General features: G+C 47.7%; 1 protein-coding gene across 1 annotated transcript in view; it reads left to right on the top strand.

Moving 5' to 3' along the window:
- Positions 1–15832, top strand: part of LOC119172847 (cell adhesion molecule Dscam1-like) — a 165481-nt gene that overhangs the window by 15557 nt on the left and 134092 nt on the right. The window contains exon 4 of the mRNA XM_075893167.1: positions 3862–4008. Within this exon, the coding sequence (XP_075749282.1) occupies positions 3862–4008 (147 nt within the window). The remainder of the gene's footprint in view (positions 1–3861; positions 4009–15832) is intronic.

The raw sequence follows: 15832 nt of genomic DNA, 5'->3' as shown, positions 1-15832 counted from the left end.
CCTAAATAAAATATTGAGACGTAGGCACAGGTACAAGTGCGCCTGGCGTAAACAGGGTGCGCTTTCCGTAGTTCTTGCCCCGTCACGCGCAAGCGTATGAATCAGCATGCTGTGGGACTGATGATGCCAGAGTGGCCTCGTAATCATTGAAAAATAGCGCAATGACCTTAATCTACCATGTCGTGAGAGAGTTGTATTAATTCCAGCGTTGTATGGCATTTTGTTGGAGGATGTAGACCCGTTATAAAACATTATAGAGCTGACTTAGAACAAGTAAATATGCTCTATTATACTAGTGCATCTTAAATTTTGCGATGTGCATTGCCCAGGCCGCCGGCTACCGAGCTGCTGTTGTTATGAGTTTTTAGAAAATTAACGACTTTCGTTTTTAGTGGGCATAACACAGCTCCTGCAGAACCTTTACTTTTGTCAAGCCTTCCGTGTACTATTTAACATGGCCTTCGTATTGTTGTCTCACCACGAGCAGAGAGAGCTGCTTCAGATCTGGTGACGAGAGCTCCACCTTCTTACGAACACCTGGTGCTGTAAAACAAAGTCTAGTTCAGAGAAAACACAAAGAAGGTGTCAGGGTTCCTCACATCACGCTTGTGGGAAGGCGCTCTTGGTAAAGCGAAGTCCTTTTACAAAAAGAGGCACTGACCGCTTATATGGAAGAAAAGAGATGTGGCGGGCAGCGGCGCGAGCAAGATGCCAAATTGGCGCTCTAAGCAGCACCAGTGTAAAGCGCATTTGTAGTCAGATGACCTTTGGCCATTTCTATGGTCTCCGCTTTTGATGTGGAGCATGACTGTGCGTGCCGGGCACAGATGTTTGTTGCTGTGTTTATGTTACTTTTGCAAGTGTTCAGTAGCCATAAGATGCATCGCAAAAACATCTTGTAGTGTACCATTTCATGCACCTAAAGCCTGACGTTCTCCTCCCGAAAAATTCAGAGTTGTACGATGGCCATCACGCGCTTATTCAGAGCAGTCACACGAGGACTATAGCAAAGTTTGTGCCTATGATAATGCCCCCCCCCCTAATTTTTTTCTAAGCCTACCCATTTTCTTCTGATCGGCACAAATTGTCAAGGCAGCCTCCCATACCCGTCCCGCTTTTGCTGTCGCCATGCCCCGCCATGGTAGTCTTGTGGCTAAGGTACACGGCTGCTGACTCGCAGGTAGTAGGTTCAAATCCCCGCTGCGGCGGCTGCATTTTCGATGCAGGTGAAAATTCTGTAGGCCCATTTGCTCAGAGTTTGGTGCACGTTAAAGAACCACAGGTGGTTTAAAATTCCGTAGCGTTCCACTACGGGGTCTCTCATAATCATATGGTGGTTTTGGGACGTTAAAACCCACTTATCAATCAAGTTGCTGTCGCCATTTCCTTTTACTTTGTTTGCATTGTAGGAAATGGTGCGGAACATGTAAAGAAAAGCTCTAATTAAAAGACCTTCATCCTTGGAGAAAGCAAGTTCACTTTTCCAAACATTGCTTTGAGCCCATACCAACTGCTCACGAATTTTTCTTCGCAAGCTTTCGTTTTGTGCCGTTTTCTTCATGCTCAATTCTGGAAGTTTTTATTTGGGTCATTGGATCAATATCCATCAATGACATCAATAACAGATGACATCAATAACAATGTCATCTCAGCAACAAAATCACCGAGAAATGTCCTTGTATTAGGATACATTCTTTAGTGTTTGAGAAACCCCCTAGTCTGTTACAAGCAATTCGCTCCATCGGGTCTACTATGCAACTAATCAGCGCTATTAGGTAATGAAAAAGTAGCTCAAGAGATTTTTCCCAGTTTGACTAGGGGAGCCACGAGGCTTCCCTTTCATTCTTTAGGGTTCTTCAAATATCCAGGATTTAGTTATCTCATTCATCGAGAACTTTTGTCGCCCAATCGCCGTTGTTGGATAATAGGCGGTATAATAGAGCATCCAGCCTAGGCAACGACGACCTGTTACATGTGCCGGCTAGGATCGCATCGACCTCTGTCCTGTAAAGAAGACCAGTTCTTACATGAGTAATGTGATTGCAGCGTGTTATCATCAACAAGGGCTGCTGTACATGTTAATTTTTCTACAGTGTTCCTACAGAAATCTTCCGCTACCTCGATATCCAGTTGACGTTGAGAATGTGACAAGGCTTAAACAAAAAGCGTTGCTTGTCCAGAATAAGTGCGCCTAGCCTATTTCGCTATATTCTGAAAGCGGTTGGTGAAGGTTTAGAGACAACACTACAGCCGCCGTCCTAGCTCAAGTTAACTAATACGACGCTAAATCTTCTCTTCAATGAGCCGATGTGTCTTCGAATCTTGGAGATCTTTACGTCCATGTGTTCGCTGATGCCATCGACGATTAGCATGAATACATGATAATTCTTCGTCAGTTTCTCAGTAGTTTAATAGAATGTCAGCGTGAGAATGTCACTCTGTGATGCAAGTGACAATGAGCTACGTTTTTGATGGCTGGGAAGCTGGAGATACAGGCATTACCATTGTTGGGTGTCGCGTGTCTCAGCCCGTGGCTGCATCAGCGCAGAGCTGATAAACGGAGCCCAGAAGACGATGGTGAGTTAAGGCAATATTTATGTAGAGTTAAAACAGAAGCGTTACATATTCGGAACTGAAGCTGACAGATTATGGAGCTTGCACTGAGGTGCAACATTGAGCCGGGATTTCTTCGGGTGCTCTTTCTCTTTGCGCCCCTTCGTGCTTCTAGAGGCCCTGGAAAGCCCTTACATCAGCGAGTAGTTCAAATCCTCCAATCAGTAACTGCCACCGGTTGCGGGTCGGAATTTCACCTGGGGGTGAGGGGGCTCACCACACGTTGCTTAAGACGCACCTCAATAGATGCCGTTGATTGCATCAGCTGGCTGAAATCGGACCCGTGGTTGAAAAGGCTTGCTGCGCATGGCGTAAGAGCTCAAGAAATGCCGGTGTTGCCGTCAGCCTGGCTCGCTGGTTTTCATGCTGGTTGCATTTGCAGAACCGATGAAGTTTAGTTTGAACTTCAACACCATATGTGTCTCGATATCAGCAAACCACTCAGCAATATGGGCAAACCGACGTGACACAAACGTCAAGTCTCAGCAGCTTCGGTACGTTAACCCTCGTAGAAATGTGCGGCCCCCATCCTAAAGGAAAGACAGTTTATGATCCGTGTAAAGTAAAGCCAGTCTCTATCCCATAGTATTAACTTTCAATCTGCCCCAGATAGGGTGACGAGTGTTGAAATTTCCTGTAATTATTCATGGATCATTGTTTACCGCAAGCAGGTCGTTCAGCCTTTTTCTCTCACAATAGGTAGAGTGGGTCGTAGTGTATTTGAAACATGGTTGGTGGTGCGCAGATAGCGTGATCGCTTTTGATAATTTCGGTTTATAGAATACGGTTATTGAGAAACGTTCAGAAGATACTATTGAAAATCACATATCGATGATGTAAGTGCTCGTGCGCTGTACTCAATGACTGATGCTTGTCTACAACGAGGTAAGTGCTGTCATGATTCAGCCATACACCGGCGACGCTTTCATTAATAGTGCGGAGCCCATTTTGGCAGCCTTATCACCAGTCCTGTGAAACAGGCTGTACTCGTACGGTGACTGATTGCGTCCTTCAGCTTATTGGCGAAAAGCATAAACAGACGACAAAGATGCTGCTAAGCACGTATTGAAAGGTATATTAGGCTGTGTAAAAATATACATAAAAACATTACAAATTTTACTAGAGCTTCATCTTATCTGATGTTGCAAAAACCTTCAGACATTTTTATGAACGCAGAAATACCAGCAGAAATTTGCTATCAGGAAGGCGATAATTCAAGTAGAGACCAACTGTTTTCTTTTCTTCTAGGTGGTCGCATGAGCGTGTTTCCTAGCGGAGAGTTGCAAGTGCGCCAAGTTCAACAGACCGATGGCACCACCGAGTTTCGCTGTCGCACCTGGCACCGACTAACCGGAGAAACAAAACTCAGTTCTTACGGCAGGCTTGTCGTTACAGGTAAAAATGCTCGTCCTTATATCAGTAGCGAGTGTCACTCCCCATTTTTAACCTTTCATGTCTATTTCCTCTTATGCCTTTATTGCTTATTATTACCTCGTCGTTGGCCCATCACTTTCCTTGTGATATTTCTACAAATAAAAACCAGGCTAACTTTCCCAGTCGTGCTTTACAGATGTGCGGGAAAACAAAAATACATCACAAGTTTACGACGACCAGCCAAGACTTTTCAGCGTTTCAATACTTTGTTTATTCTTCAACGTAAAGATGTGGAATGATTATGAAAAAATAGCCTTGAATTCAAGGGCAGACAGATTATAAAAAAACGACTTTCTGGTAGAAAATAGAGTGTAGAAAAATAGGAGAGAAAAAAACGCAGGAAAGTGAGCTTGTCCAGAAAAAAAAAAATGAGTGCGTGCGCCAAGTGCCCACGAAACAACCTCATATGACGCCACGCCATCGTAAGGCTTCATCCTCTTGGTAGAATTCACAGCATCCAGCTATTTCATTTTTTTTATTGCCTCAGCTGCGTGATGAATATATAACGCAACCTTCAATTTTTCTCATTGTGGAGGGCAAAGACTTCGCGGTAAACGTGTCTAGACGTGCATTATAACTGTTCTAAATGCAAAGCATTTATAAGCGAACTTCAGCGACATTGAACGTATCTATCTATCTATCTATCTATCTATCTATCTATCTATCTATCTATCTATCCGCCTACGACTTTTAGATCTCCTTGCCGTTCTGATTGTGGTTTCAATACCAAACATGGTATGGCATAACGCGACTGTATGAAGAACATGACATGACTGACTAGTCATAACAACAAAATCATGACATGTGTTTCCAAAATATTATGATAAACATTTCATGGCCCTGCAGCTCTAGCGGTGGTTTTGTTCACATGGCATGTTGCAAAACTGGTATGGTATGACATGATTGCATGGCGAACACAAGTGACGGACCCTAACATGAAAATCATTACATGAGTGTCATGTAACAACATGACCACTTGCCGCGCCCTTGATGCGCTGGTGGCCGTTTCGCTAGCTTCACATATACCATATTTGGTATTACGGGACGTGATTGGATTACGAAGGTATGGTACTGGTGCAAACATGACAAACATGACATGCGTATTATGTAACATGACTGCATGCTACGCTCGTGATGCGCTCGCGGCAGTTTTAGCTTCACATATACCAAACTCGGTATCACACAACGCGAACAAACTACATAAGTAAATGACACACCCAAACACGATAATCATGATATGCGTGTCATGTAACAACATGACTATTTAGCACACTCATGATTTGATTGCCGCAATTCCGCTAGCTTCAAATATACCAAATTTGGTATTATGGGACGTGAATGGGTGACGGAGGTATGATACTGGTACAAACTTGATAAATATGAGATGCATGTCATGTAACAACTTGACTACATGCTACACTCAAGAAGCGCTCGCGGCCGTTTCGCTAGCTCCTGATGTACCAAGCTCGGTATTACGCAACGCCAATGGATGACGAAAGTATATTACCGGTGCAAACATGATAATTATGCGATGCCTGTCATGTGAGAACATGACTACGCCAATACATTTCAACGTGACGCAGTGCGCGTGCTCGCCGGCGTTCATTTCGTCGCGTCACGCCGGCGTTGCCATGCCAGGAGCCGGTCCTGCCATATACTCGCAGGCACCGCCGTGCTGCGTTGCTTTGACGCATGCGCGTTTCAGCGCGCCCGCGTCCCTCCGTCATGAAAAGAGGGAGACGCAGTGTTGTCTAGGTAACGCATCGGCATAGAGTAATGGTACTCTACGGCATCGGCGTGAAATGCAGCATGTCATATTTCGCGCCAGTTCCCATAGGGCCGCACCGACGGACGCTCGTCACACGTGGCATCAGACAATATAGTGCTCACGTTTTGCTAACGTAGTGTCGCTGTGCCCAGCGTATGCGTGCACCAACGCCACATTGAAGTATATTGGGCCCTTAATGATGCGCTCGCGGCCATTTTGCTAGCTACGCATATACCAAGTTTGGTGTCATGTGACGTCAATGGATGATGAAATATATGACTTGTGCAAACATGATAATTCTGACACATGTGTCATGTAAAAACATGACAACATACCACGCTCATAGTGCGCTCGCGGCCCTTCCACTAGCCCCACATATACTAAATTTGGTATCACTTGACGTGAATGGATGACGAATGTAAACGACACATCCAGACATCATGATCATGCAACGAAAGTTATGTATGGCATCAATTACTTCCACCTCGTAACGTTGGGCTGATTTTAAAGTGACATATCGACATTTCTCATTCATGCTTCGCATATCATCGATTTCCACTGTATGTGGGATCTGCCATTTTTTTAGGGGCGAAGCTCCTTAAAGCGGGCCCCGTTCATCCCTCGTAGTAAGTGCGTAACATGTCTTACGCTTTGACCTGCATGGGGATGCCGGTGGCAGATTTCTCCTCTGCGTTGTTGAACCATAAAAAACTCGCAGCGTGCGCGTTAACTAAAAGCCTGATTCTCCTGTGCCATGAATACAATGAACTAGTATATATCATGAACTCGAGGTGGTTAAATGTGGGAAGTAGACACGAAGCGCAAGCCGTAAAAAAGTGTGCGTGTGCCAAAGCCGAATTCTCCCGTCTTTCATTCTCCATTAACAGCCACTGGAATGTACATTGAGCACTGTCTTACAAGAACGGGTTGCTACGTTATACTCGCTTGGCGTAACCCCCTTGCTTTTAGACAGGTTTAGTGAGCGTTCGGTCGCAGTGCCATGAATACAGTGAACTAGTATATACCATGAGCTCGAGGTGGTTAAAGTTGGGAAGTAAACACGAAGCGCAAGCCGTAAGAAAGTCTGCGTGTGCCACTTCTCGTTCAGTCCTTGGAAAGTCCGCTGGATGGCGGTGCTTCTATATGCAGAATATATGATGAAAAGATGCGATATGGTGGTACTTAGAGTGCTGGCTAGGTGTACGAACGCACACACAGACAGATGCATGAACGGACACATGGATGGCTGCACGGACGGATGGATGCTTGGATGGACGCAGGGGCGGATGCATGAACGAACGCAGGGATGGACGCATGGATGGGCGTGCGGACGGACGAACAGACGCACGGATGGACGGGCGGATGGACGCATGGGTGGTCACACAGATGAACGCATGAACGGACGGAAGTTAAGAACAAATGAACGGACGGATGCTTCGCCCTACTCTCCATCATCACCCCGTGGATATGCTGCCATTCATTTCGGGCTTCAGTTACCAGTGAATTTCGGCGCACTGCACCTCTCCATATCTTCTTGGAGCTTTGTAACAGACATCATTGCACATTTCCATGTATTTTCATTACTTTGCAGTCGTTTGCTTAAAAAATGGCTTCGAAATCAACTTTCATTCCTGCACTGCTCTTTATTGCAGAGCTTATAAAAAAAGATACTTAAATAGGCAGCAGAACTCTGCAATATAACTAGTTCTTGCATATAGGCTTTTCAGATGGACATCACTTGGGAGTGCGCCTAACAAACTTGTATCAATAAACCTTAGCCGTTGGGGTCTCCAGGCGTAATTTTTGTGAGCACGACCCCATCAAGTGTGAGGCCTATGGGACGTTTTATGCTCTCCCATTCTAGAGCACCAAGTATTGTAAATCATAAATTCCGTTTTCTGCACAGACGACCTAAGAGAGGGCTTTCAGCTCACCCATACACAGTACTCTAAATGATCTATCTATCTATCTATCTATCTATCTATCTATCTATCTAACTATCTATCTATCTATCTATCTATCTATCTATCTATCTATCTATCTATCTATCTATCTATCCATCTATCTATCTCTCTATCTATCTATCTATCCTTCTATCTATCTATCTATCTATCTATCTATCTATCTATCTATCTATCTATCTATCTATCTATCTAAACGCCTCGAACATTTAGCTCTTCCGGCTGTTTCGCTAATGGAATTGATACAGCACTTGGTATGGCATAACACGACTGTGTGAAGAACATGCTTGACCAGTCATAACATGCAAATCATGATATGTATGTGATGAATAACATGACTTACATGTCATGGTCCTGCAGTTCTTGCAGTGGTTTCGTTCAAATGGCATGTTTCAAAACTGGTATGACTTGGCTTTATTGCATGGCGAACTCAAGCGACAGACCCTAACATGAAAATCATGACATGCGTGTCTTGTAACAACATGACTACATGCCTCGCTCATGATGCGCTCGCGGCCGTTTCGCTAGCGTCAGATATACCAAAATTTCGTATCACAGTACGTGAATGAATGACGACGGTCTCTTCAGCTCCGCAGTAGTCGCATGTAGGAGTGTCTGCCATACCAATGCGAAAGGAGTACACCTTTGTAAATGCAACACCCAATCAAAGGCGGCATAACAGTGTCGCATCGGAGCGGGAAAGTTGTGATGGTAGTTTCAGCTTGAGCGAAGGATCCAGTTCATGAAATTGACACCTTTGGAAGCTGGTAGACGACCATAACATACGTGTGAGATCTCGAGCCAGCAGGTAAAGTTGTCTTGCTGCATCATTCCTTGTTAAAGGAATCGGGACAACACGGGTTCCTTCATGGGCTGAGCGGGCTGCATCATCGGCTAATTGATTTTCGGTAATACCGATATGTCCAGGCAGCCATTGATATATAATATCATGCCCTCGTGCTAGAGCTTCATGATGGCAATGTCTTATTTCTTGTACCAATTGGTTATGACTCGTTAAATAATTCACAGTGACTACGATCCACCGATTTTCATCTGATGTTGTCAGTAGAGGGCCATAAAGATCAATTCCGATTCGATCGAAAGGTTTGGCAGGGCACGGAAGCGGTTGAAGTGCACCGGACGAGTGAAAAGGCGTTGATTTGCGGCGTTGACAGTCAGGGCAGCCCATAACAAATTTTCGAACAAAATTAAACATTCCGTGCCAGTAGAAGCGACGGCGAATGCGTTCGTAAGTTTTGAAAACTCCAGCATGGCCACATTGGGGATCATCGTGAAATGTTGTGCATATTTGTGAAAGCTGCGGGGGACAACCAAGAGCCACTTACGACCTTCAGGGGCGTAGTTGCGTCTGTGTGGCAGCCGATCACGAATGGCGAAACTAGCAGCTTGACGACGGAGAGATCGTGATACCGCAGTGGTTGACGATCCAGAGAGACAGTCAAAAAGGGAAGCGATGCATGGGTCCTTGTGTTGTTCACTGGCAAACGAGTCGAGGTCGAGAGATGCGACGGAGTTGGTACCATTGGTTCCGCAGGCCGAGTCGGGAGGTAAAGGCGAACGGGACAGGGCGTCGGCGTCAGAATGCTTGCGTCCACTGCGATAGATCACGCGAATGTCGTACTCCTGGATTTGCAGTGCCCACCGAGCTAGCCAGCCAGAAGGATCTTTCAATGTGGCGAGTCAACAAAGTGCATGGTGGTCCGTTACCAGGTCGAATGGGCGACCATACAAATAAGGGCGGAACTTACGAAGCGCCTGCACTAACGCTAAGCACTCTTTTTCAGTGACGCGGTAATTGGCCTCAGCTTTAGTGAGCGTGCGACTCGCATAAGCGACGATGTATTCGGAGTAGCCCGGCTTGCGCTGGACGAGGAAAGCGCCAAGACCAATCCCGCCAGCGTCTGTGTGAACTTCCGTTGCAGCTGTTGGGTTGAAATGCCGTAGAATAGGAGGAGATGTTTGCAGACTACGGAGCGTGGCGAACGCGACGTCGCAGTCAGGAGACCAGGATGAAAGGTCTGCGTCACCGCGTAGGAGGTTGGTCAGTGGTGACACGATCGAAGCAAAATTTTGAACGAAGCGCCGGAAGTACGACCATAGTCCGATGAAACTGCGTAATTCTTTCAGCCTAGTAGGTTTCGGGAACTCGGCGACTGCTCGCAGTTTTGCAGGGTCGGGTAGAACACCATGCTTTGACACGATGTGCCTTATGATGGACAGCTCTCGCGCAGCGAAGCGGCACTTTTTGAGGTTCAGTTGGAGCCCAGGGTTGGTTAAACACGTCAAAACCAGTTGGAGCCGAAGATGATGTGTAGGAAAATCGGGAGAGAAAACGACAATGTCATTGAGGTAGCATAGACACACAGACCACTTCAGTCGACGCAGTGTGTTGTCCATGAGTCGTTCAAACGTGGCAGGGGCATTACAAAGCCCAAATGGCAATACGTTAAATTTATACAGGCCATCTGGTGTAATGAATGCAGTTTTCTGGCGATCAGCTTCTGCCATAGGGACCTGCCAGTATCCAGATCGTAAGTCTAAGGAGTAGAAGAATTCGGCTCCTTGGAGGCTGTCAAGAGCGTCGTCAATGCGCGGTAATGGATAGACGTCTTTCCGCGTCACCTTGTTAAATCGCCGGTAGTCGACGCAAAATCGAATTGATCCATCCTTCTTTCGAACTAGAACGACAGGAGATGCCAATGACTGTGCGATGGTTGGATAACACGACGACGTAGCATCTCTTCGACCTGGTCGTTGATGACGTGACGTTCTGCAGCAGAGACATGGTACGGTCTTTGACGCAATGGCTGGTGCGAACCGGTGTCAATGTAGTGGTGCACTGCCGAAGTACGACCCAATTGCGGCTGAGAAACGTCGAATGAATTCGCGAAGTGCTGGAGGAGATTAAGAAGATCGGCGCGTTCTTGAGCAGTTAAGGTGTCGGCGATGGAACTCGAGAGGGTGTCACTCGACGAGCATTCCAGTGGGAAAAGTGCATGAAGTTCGGTCGACGCGCTACTGCACGATTTGTCTGGCATGTTAAAGAATAAAGAAGAATCAAGGTAATCCACTCGACCGAGGCATTCGCCGGCAAGTAGCATAAGCGGTGCAGAAAGGGGGTTGTGGACGAAAATATTGCTTCGGCCAGCAGTGACGTCAAGTGTAGCGAAAGGCAAAGAAACGGCTCTGCGGCTCATGAAAATGTCGGAAGGTGTAAACATTACCGTAGCATCGTTATAGTCATCGCAGCAAACCGGGACAAAAGCAAGAGAGGCTGGCGGAATTTCAGTTTCCTCACGCACGACAAGTTTTGGCGACCGCTCAAGGGTTTCGTGCAAAGGTTCGTCACACAGGTGCGCAAATTGAACTTCAGCGCGCGCGCAGTTGATGATGGCATGATGATGAGTCCCACCCGAGGATAACGTCATGCGAGCACCCTGAAAGGACGATGAACTCGACAACGTACATAGAGCCTTGGATGAATATGCGGGCCGTACAGGTGCCGAGAGGTCGAACTGGTTGTGCGCTAGCTGTATGAAGCGATAGTCCAGAGAGCGGCGTGGTCACTTTGCATAGGGAGAGGCAGAGCTGGGCGGCTATAACCGAAACGGCAGCAGATGTGTCGACGAGGGCAAAGGTAGAAACACCATCGACAGATATGGCGACGACGTTAGCAGGTGAAGTGCGAGGACTTGAGCATTTCAACGACGGCGCAGTTCTTGCCTCTGGAACTGCAGCGTTCAGTGTTCCCGGTTCGAGGAAGCGGGTCGGGGATGCATTGGGGACAGTGATCGCTTGCGAAGAGACGACAGCGAGAAGAGTGAGCCTGAGGTGAGGGCTGGGTTGACCGAGACTCAGGAAGGTTAGTGTATTCATACTGCGGTGAGGGATAGGGAGCAGGTATGTGCATGGGCTGTGGGTCATACGGTAACGGCCAAGTAGCGTCGTGGAGTGGTTGGAAACGACGGCGACAATATCGTGCCACGTGTCCTGGAGTACCGCAGGTGTAGCAGGTCGGTCGATTGTGAGAAGTGCGCCAGGACTTGCTGACTCGTGGTGCGGCCCAAGGTGTCGAAAAAGGGGCGGAGTAGGGAGCAACTGAAGACATGGGTGGCAAATACTGTTGGCGGGGTTTGCTGCGTACCACCTGGGCATACGTAAGAGGCGCGGCCACGGGCTGCATACCGGTGCATGGGCAACAGGCATGGCCACAGGCTGCTGGTGGGCAGGGACGGGAACAGCCTGAGCTACCTCTTCGGCAATAACGTCGCGGAGTGGTGAGAGCAGACGAGAGGACGGCGGCTGCTGCGTGAAGGGAATCAAAGACAGTTGCCGAGCTACTTCTTCACGCACGAAGTCTATATTCTCTTGCAGGGTTGGTGAGTGGTCGAAAACGGAAGTGAGACTGGAGAGTGAGTCGGCGTGTGAGGAAAATGGTCGAGTCAGGGCGCGCTGCCTGCTACACTCGTCGAAACTTTGACACAAAGTGATAAGTTCCGCAATGGTGGCAGGATTACGGGCCAGGAGCAGCTGATATGCACCGTCATTTATCCCTTTGAGGATGTGTTGAATCTTCTTCGACTCGGGCATAGTTGTGTTCACACGGTTGTAAAGACCAATAGTGTCTTCAATGTAGCTGGTGAAAGATTCCGTTGGCTTTTGTGCGCGAGTCCGCAAGCGTTGTTCAGCTCTGGACTTGCGGACCAAAAACGTTAGCAAACAACATTTTAAAGATGGACCACGTAGTAATGTCGTTTTTGTGGTTGTTATACCACATTTAGGCCACGTCAGTGAGGTAAAAGATGACGTTAGTCAATTTGTCCGTGTCATCCCACTTGTTGTTTGCGCTCACCAGTTCGTAGTTAGCGAACCAGTCTTCCACGTCGGTCTCATCAGCTGCGCTAAAGACCTTGGGCTCTCGCAAACGAAGAACGCCGGGGTTGCGGGGGGATGGAGTGGAAGAGCCAGGTTGCGCGTTGTTGATAGCCATGATGGGAGGTAGCGTTCGGTTGCGCAGCTCCAGGTTTAGGCGACGGCGATTGGCAGCACCCTGGTTCAGGCGACGGGGAATTTCAGCACCTCCACCAATTGAAAAAGGGTTTATTGCCGACTGTTGCGACGGTGGTCCTACGATGAAACACGATCGGGAAAGAGCGACGCTCAAGCAGATGCCGGCGATGATCAGCACGAGCCGAGCGAGCGAAGCCCAGGACCCAGTACCCAAGCGGAGGCGATGTTGCTTGCCAACCGTATGCGTTTTCTTCTTCACACATGATAATCACGACATGCGTGTCATGTAACAACATGGCTACATGTCACACTCATAATGCGCTCACTGCGCTCACGGCCATTTCACTAGCTTGGCATATGCCACGATTGGTATTGTGTGACGCCATGATGACGAAGGTATGTGAATGGTGCAAACATGATAATCATGAGATGCGTGTCATGTGAGAACATGACTACATGCCACAGCCAAGGAGCCAATACATTGCGACGTGACGTGGTGCACGTGCTCTCCGGTGTTTACTTTTTTGCGTAACTTCGACGTTGCCATGCCGGACACCGGTCCTGGCAAGCGCCGTGCTCCGTTGCTTTGGCGCATGCGCGTTTCAGCACGTCCGGCGTTCCTCCATCACGAAAAGAGGAAGACGTAGTGTTGTCTGGGTAACGCATCGGCGTGAATTTTGTGCCAGTTGCCGTCGGGCTGTGCTGACATACGCTGCTCGCGCTTGTCGCACTTGGCGTCAGATTATAGAGTGCTCGCGTTTTGCTAACGTAGCGTCGCTGTGCTCAGCGTGCGCACGCCTCAGCGCTACATTTGAGTAAATTGGGCTCTTTGTGATGCGCTTGCGGCCGTTTTCTAGGTCCACATATACCGAATTTGGTGTTATGTGACACCAATAGATGACGAAATATATGCCTGATGCAAACATGATAATCCTGACCCACGTGTCATATAAGAGAATGACAACAAATCACGCTAATAGCTGCTCGCAGCCGTGTCGCTAGCACCGCATATACTAAACTAGGTATCACTTGACGTAGATAGACGACGAAGGTAAACGACGCATCCAAACATTGATAATCATTACACGGAAGTCATGTGGAGCATCATTTACCTCCATCTCGTAATGTTGTGCTGATTTTAAAGTGACATATCAACCTTTCTTATTCGTGCTTCGCATACGATACGAAGGAGATAGTTTAAGCGGAAAGACAGGGAGGTTAGCCAGTTCTTAGACCGGCTGGCTACCCTGTGCTGGGGAAAGGGGTGAGGGGAATGAAAGATGTTAAAAAGGAATGTTGCGAAGAGAGGGAGAAATTACAAAAAAATTGCGACAGAGGAAAGGCAACATCAAAGAGTATAAGACACTAAAGTCTGTCTCTGAGGCCAGTTTTCCGCAAAAAGCGCAGCAAAGCTTTCAAAGACTTCTGGGCTGAGGATGGGCTCGGCCAATGACCCAGAATCCTTTGTTCCGACAAAGGCCGATCGTCTAGTCTATCCAGAGCTGCAGTGAGTTCTTGTCTTTGCGCGTTGAAATGGGCGCACTCACACAGAAGGTGCGCGATGGTTTCTTCGCAACTGCAGTAAGTGCATGTAGGAGAGCTGGTCATCCCAATGAGATAAGAATATGCGTTCGTGAAGGCCACTCCAAGCCACAGGTGGCATAGAAGAGTCTCCTCAGCTCGAGATATCCTTATGGGAAGACGAAGCTGCAGATAGGGATCCAAGTTATGCAGGCGCGCGTTTGTGAAGTCTGTTGAGTTCCACTGTATCAGTGTGAGGTCACGTGCAAGCGAACGAAGTCTTGTAGCTGCGTCGGTTCTTGAGAACGGGATGGCTGTGTATTGGGTACCATCGTGTGCAGATCTAGCGGCCTCATCTGCGCGGTCATTGCTATATATACCGAATGACCTGGTATCCACTGATACACTATGCTGTGGTGTTTTTCGATTGCTTGGTGATGAAGAAGCCTTATTTCAGCTACTAACCGTTTATTAGGTCCATGGAGAATGGGTGACATAAGACATTGAAGAGATGCCTTCGAGTCCGAGAAGATAAACCGAATTCCCGAAGGTTCTTTCACTATAAATTCCACAGCTGCACGTATGGCTGCAAGTTCTGCAGCTGTCGATGACGTCAAATGCGATGTCATGAATTTAATTGTGATGTGCCTCGCGGCAATAACCACCGCCCCTGCAGAGCTTACTGAAGACACCGAGCCGTCCCTGTAAATGTGAAGGCGTCCGTTCTGCTTCTCTCGCAGGAAAAGTAATGTGGCCTGTTTCAGGGTTAGATGCGACGACTTTTTCTTATCTTGGATGCCAGGAATTGTAAGAAGGGCTTTGAGGGGGTGTAGGCACCATAATGGTATCGGCGGCTGTGCTGCATGCGTGAAGTTCAATGGAAGCACTGCGCAATGCTGAGCTACAGTTGCGCTGAAAGCTGAGTGGGGCCTGGAAGTTCGAAGTGAGGCGAGGTGATGAGATGGGAGCCGAGCGAAATGTCTTATGTGCATTCTCAAAGCGTCTACGTGGATATATGCGTTGACTGGATAATCACGCGCAATGATGACTGTCGCTGCTGTAGACGCGCATCTCGGGAGACCAAGACATATTCTCAGGGCTTGGGCTTGGATCGACTGGAGGACGCGCAAGTTTGTTCTTCGGATCCCGCAAAGCACGGGTAAGCTGTACCGCATATAACCGAGGAACAGAACAGTGTAGAGTTGGAGCATTGCTCGTATCGATGCACCCCACGTTTTTCCAACAAGAAACCTCAGAACGTAGGTGATCACGGTGAGTTTAGTTTTCATGTTGGCGATGTGAGGGCTCCAGGAGAGGTCGCGATCAACTATGACTCCGAGGAATCGGTGGGTCTTCACGTAGTTGATCGTGTGTGCGTTGATTTCAATTACATATGGGCTGATAGCCTTATGCGTGAATGCTATAAGCGAGCATTTCTCTGATGACAGCTCTAGTCCCCGTTCTTCCAGGTACTTTGTCGCTATTGTAGCCGCTCTCTGAAGCC

This window comes from Rhipicephalus microplus, chromosome 4 (genome assembly GCF_043290135.1).
Source record: "Rhipicephalus microplus isolate Deutch F79 chromosome 4, USDA_Rmic, whole genome shotgun sequence".
NCBI classification, from domain to species: Eukaryota; Metazoa; Arthropoda; class Arachnida; order Ixodida; family Ixodidae; genus Rhipicephalus; species Rhipicephalus microplus.
This window is presented reverse-complemented; position numbering and strand designations above follow the sequence as displayed.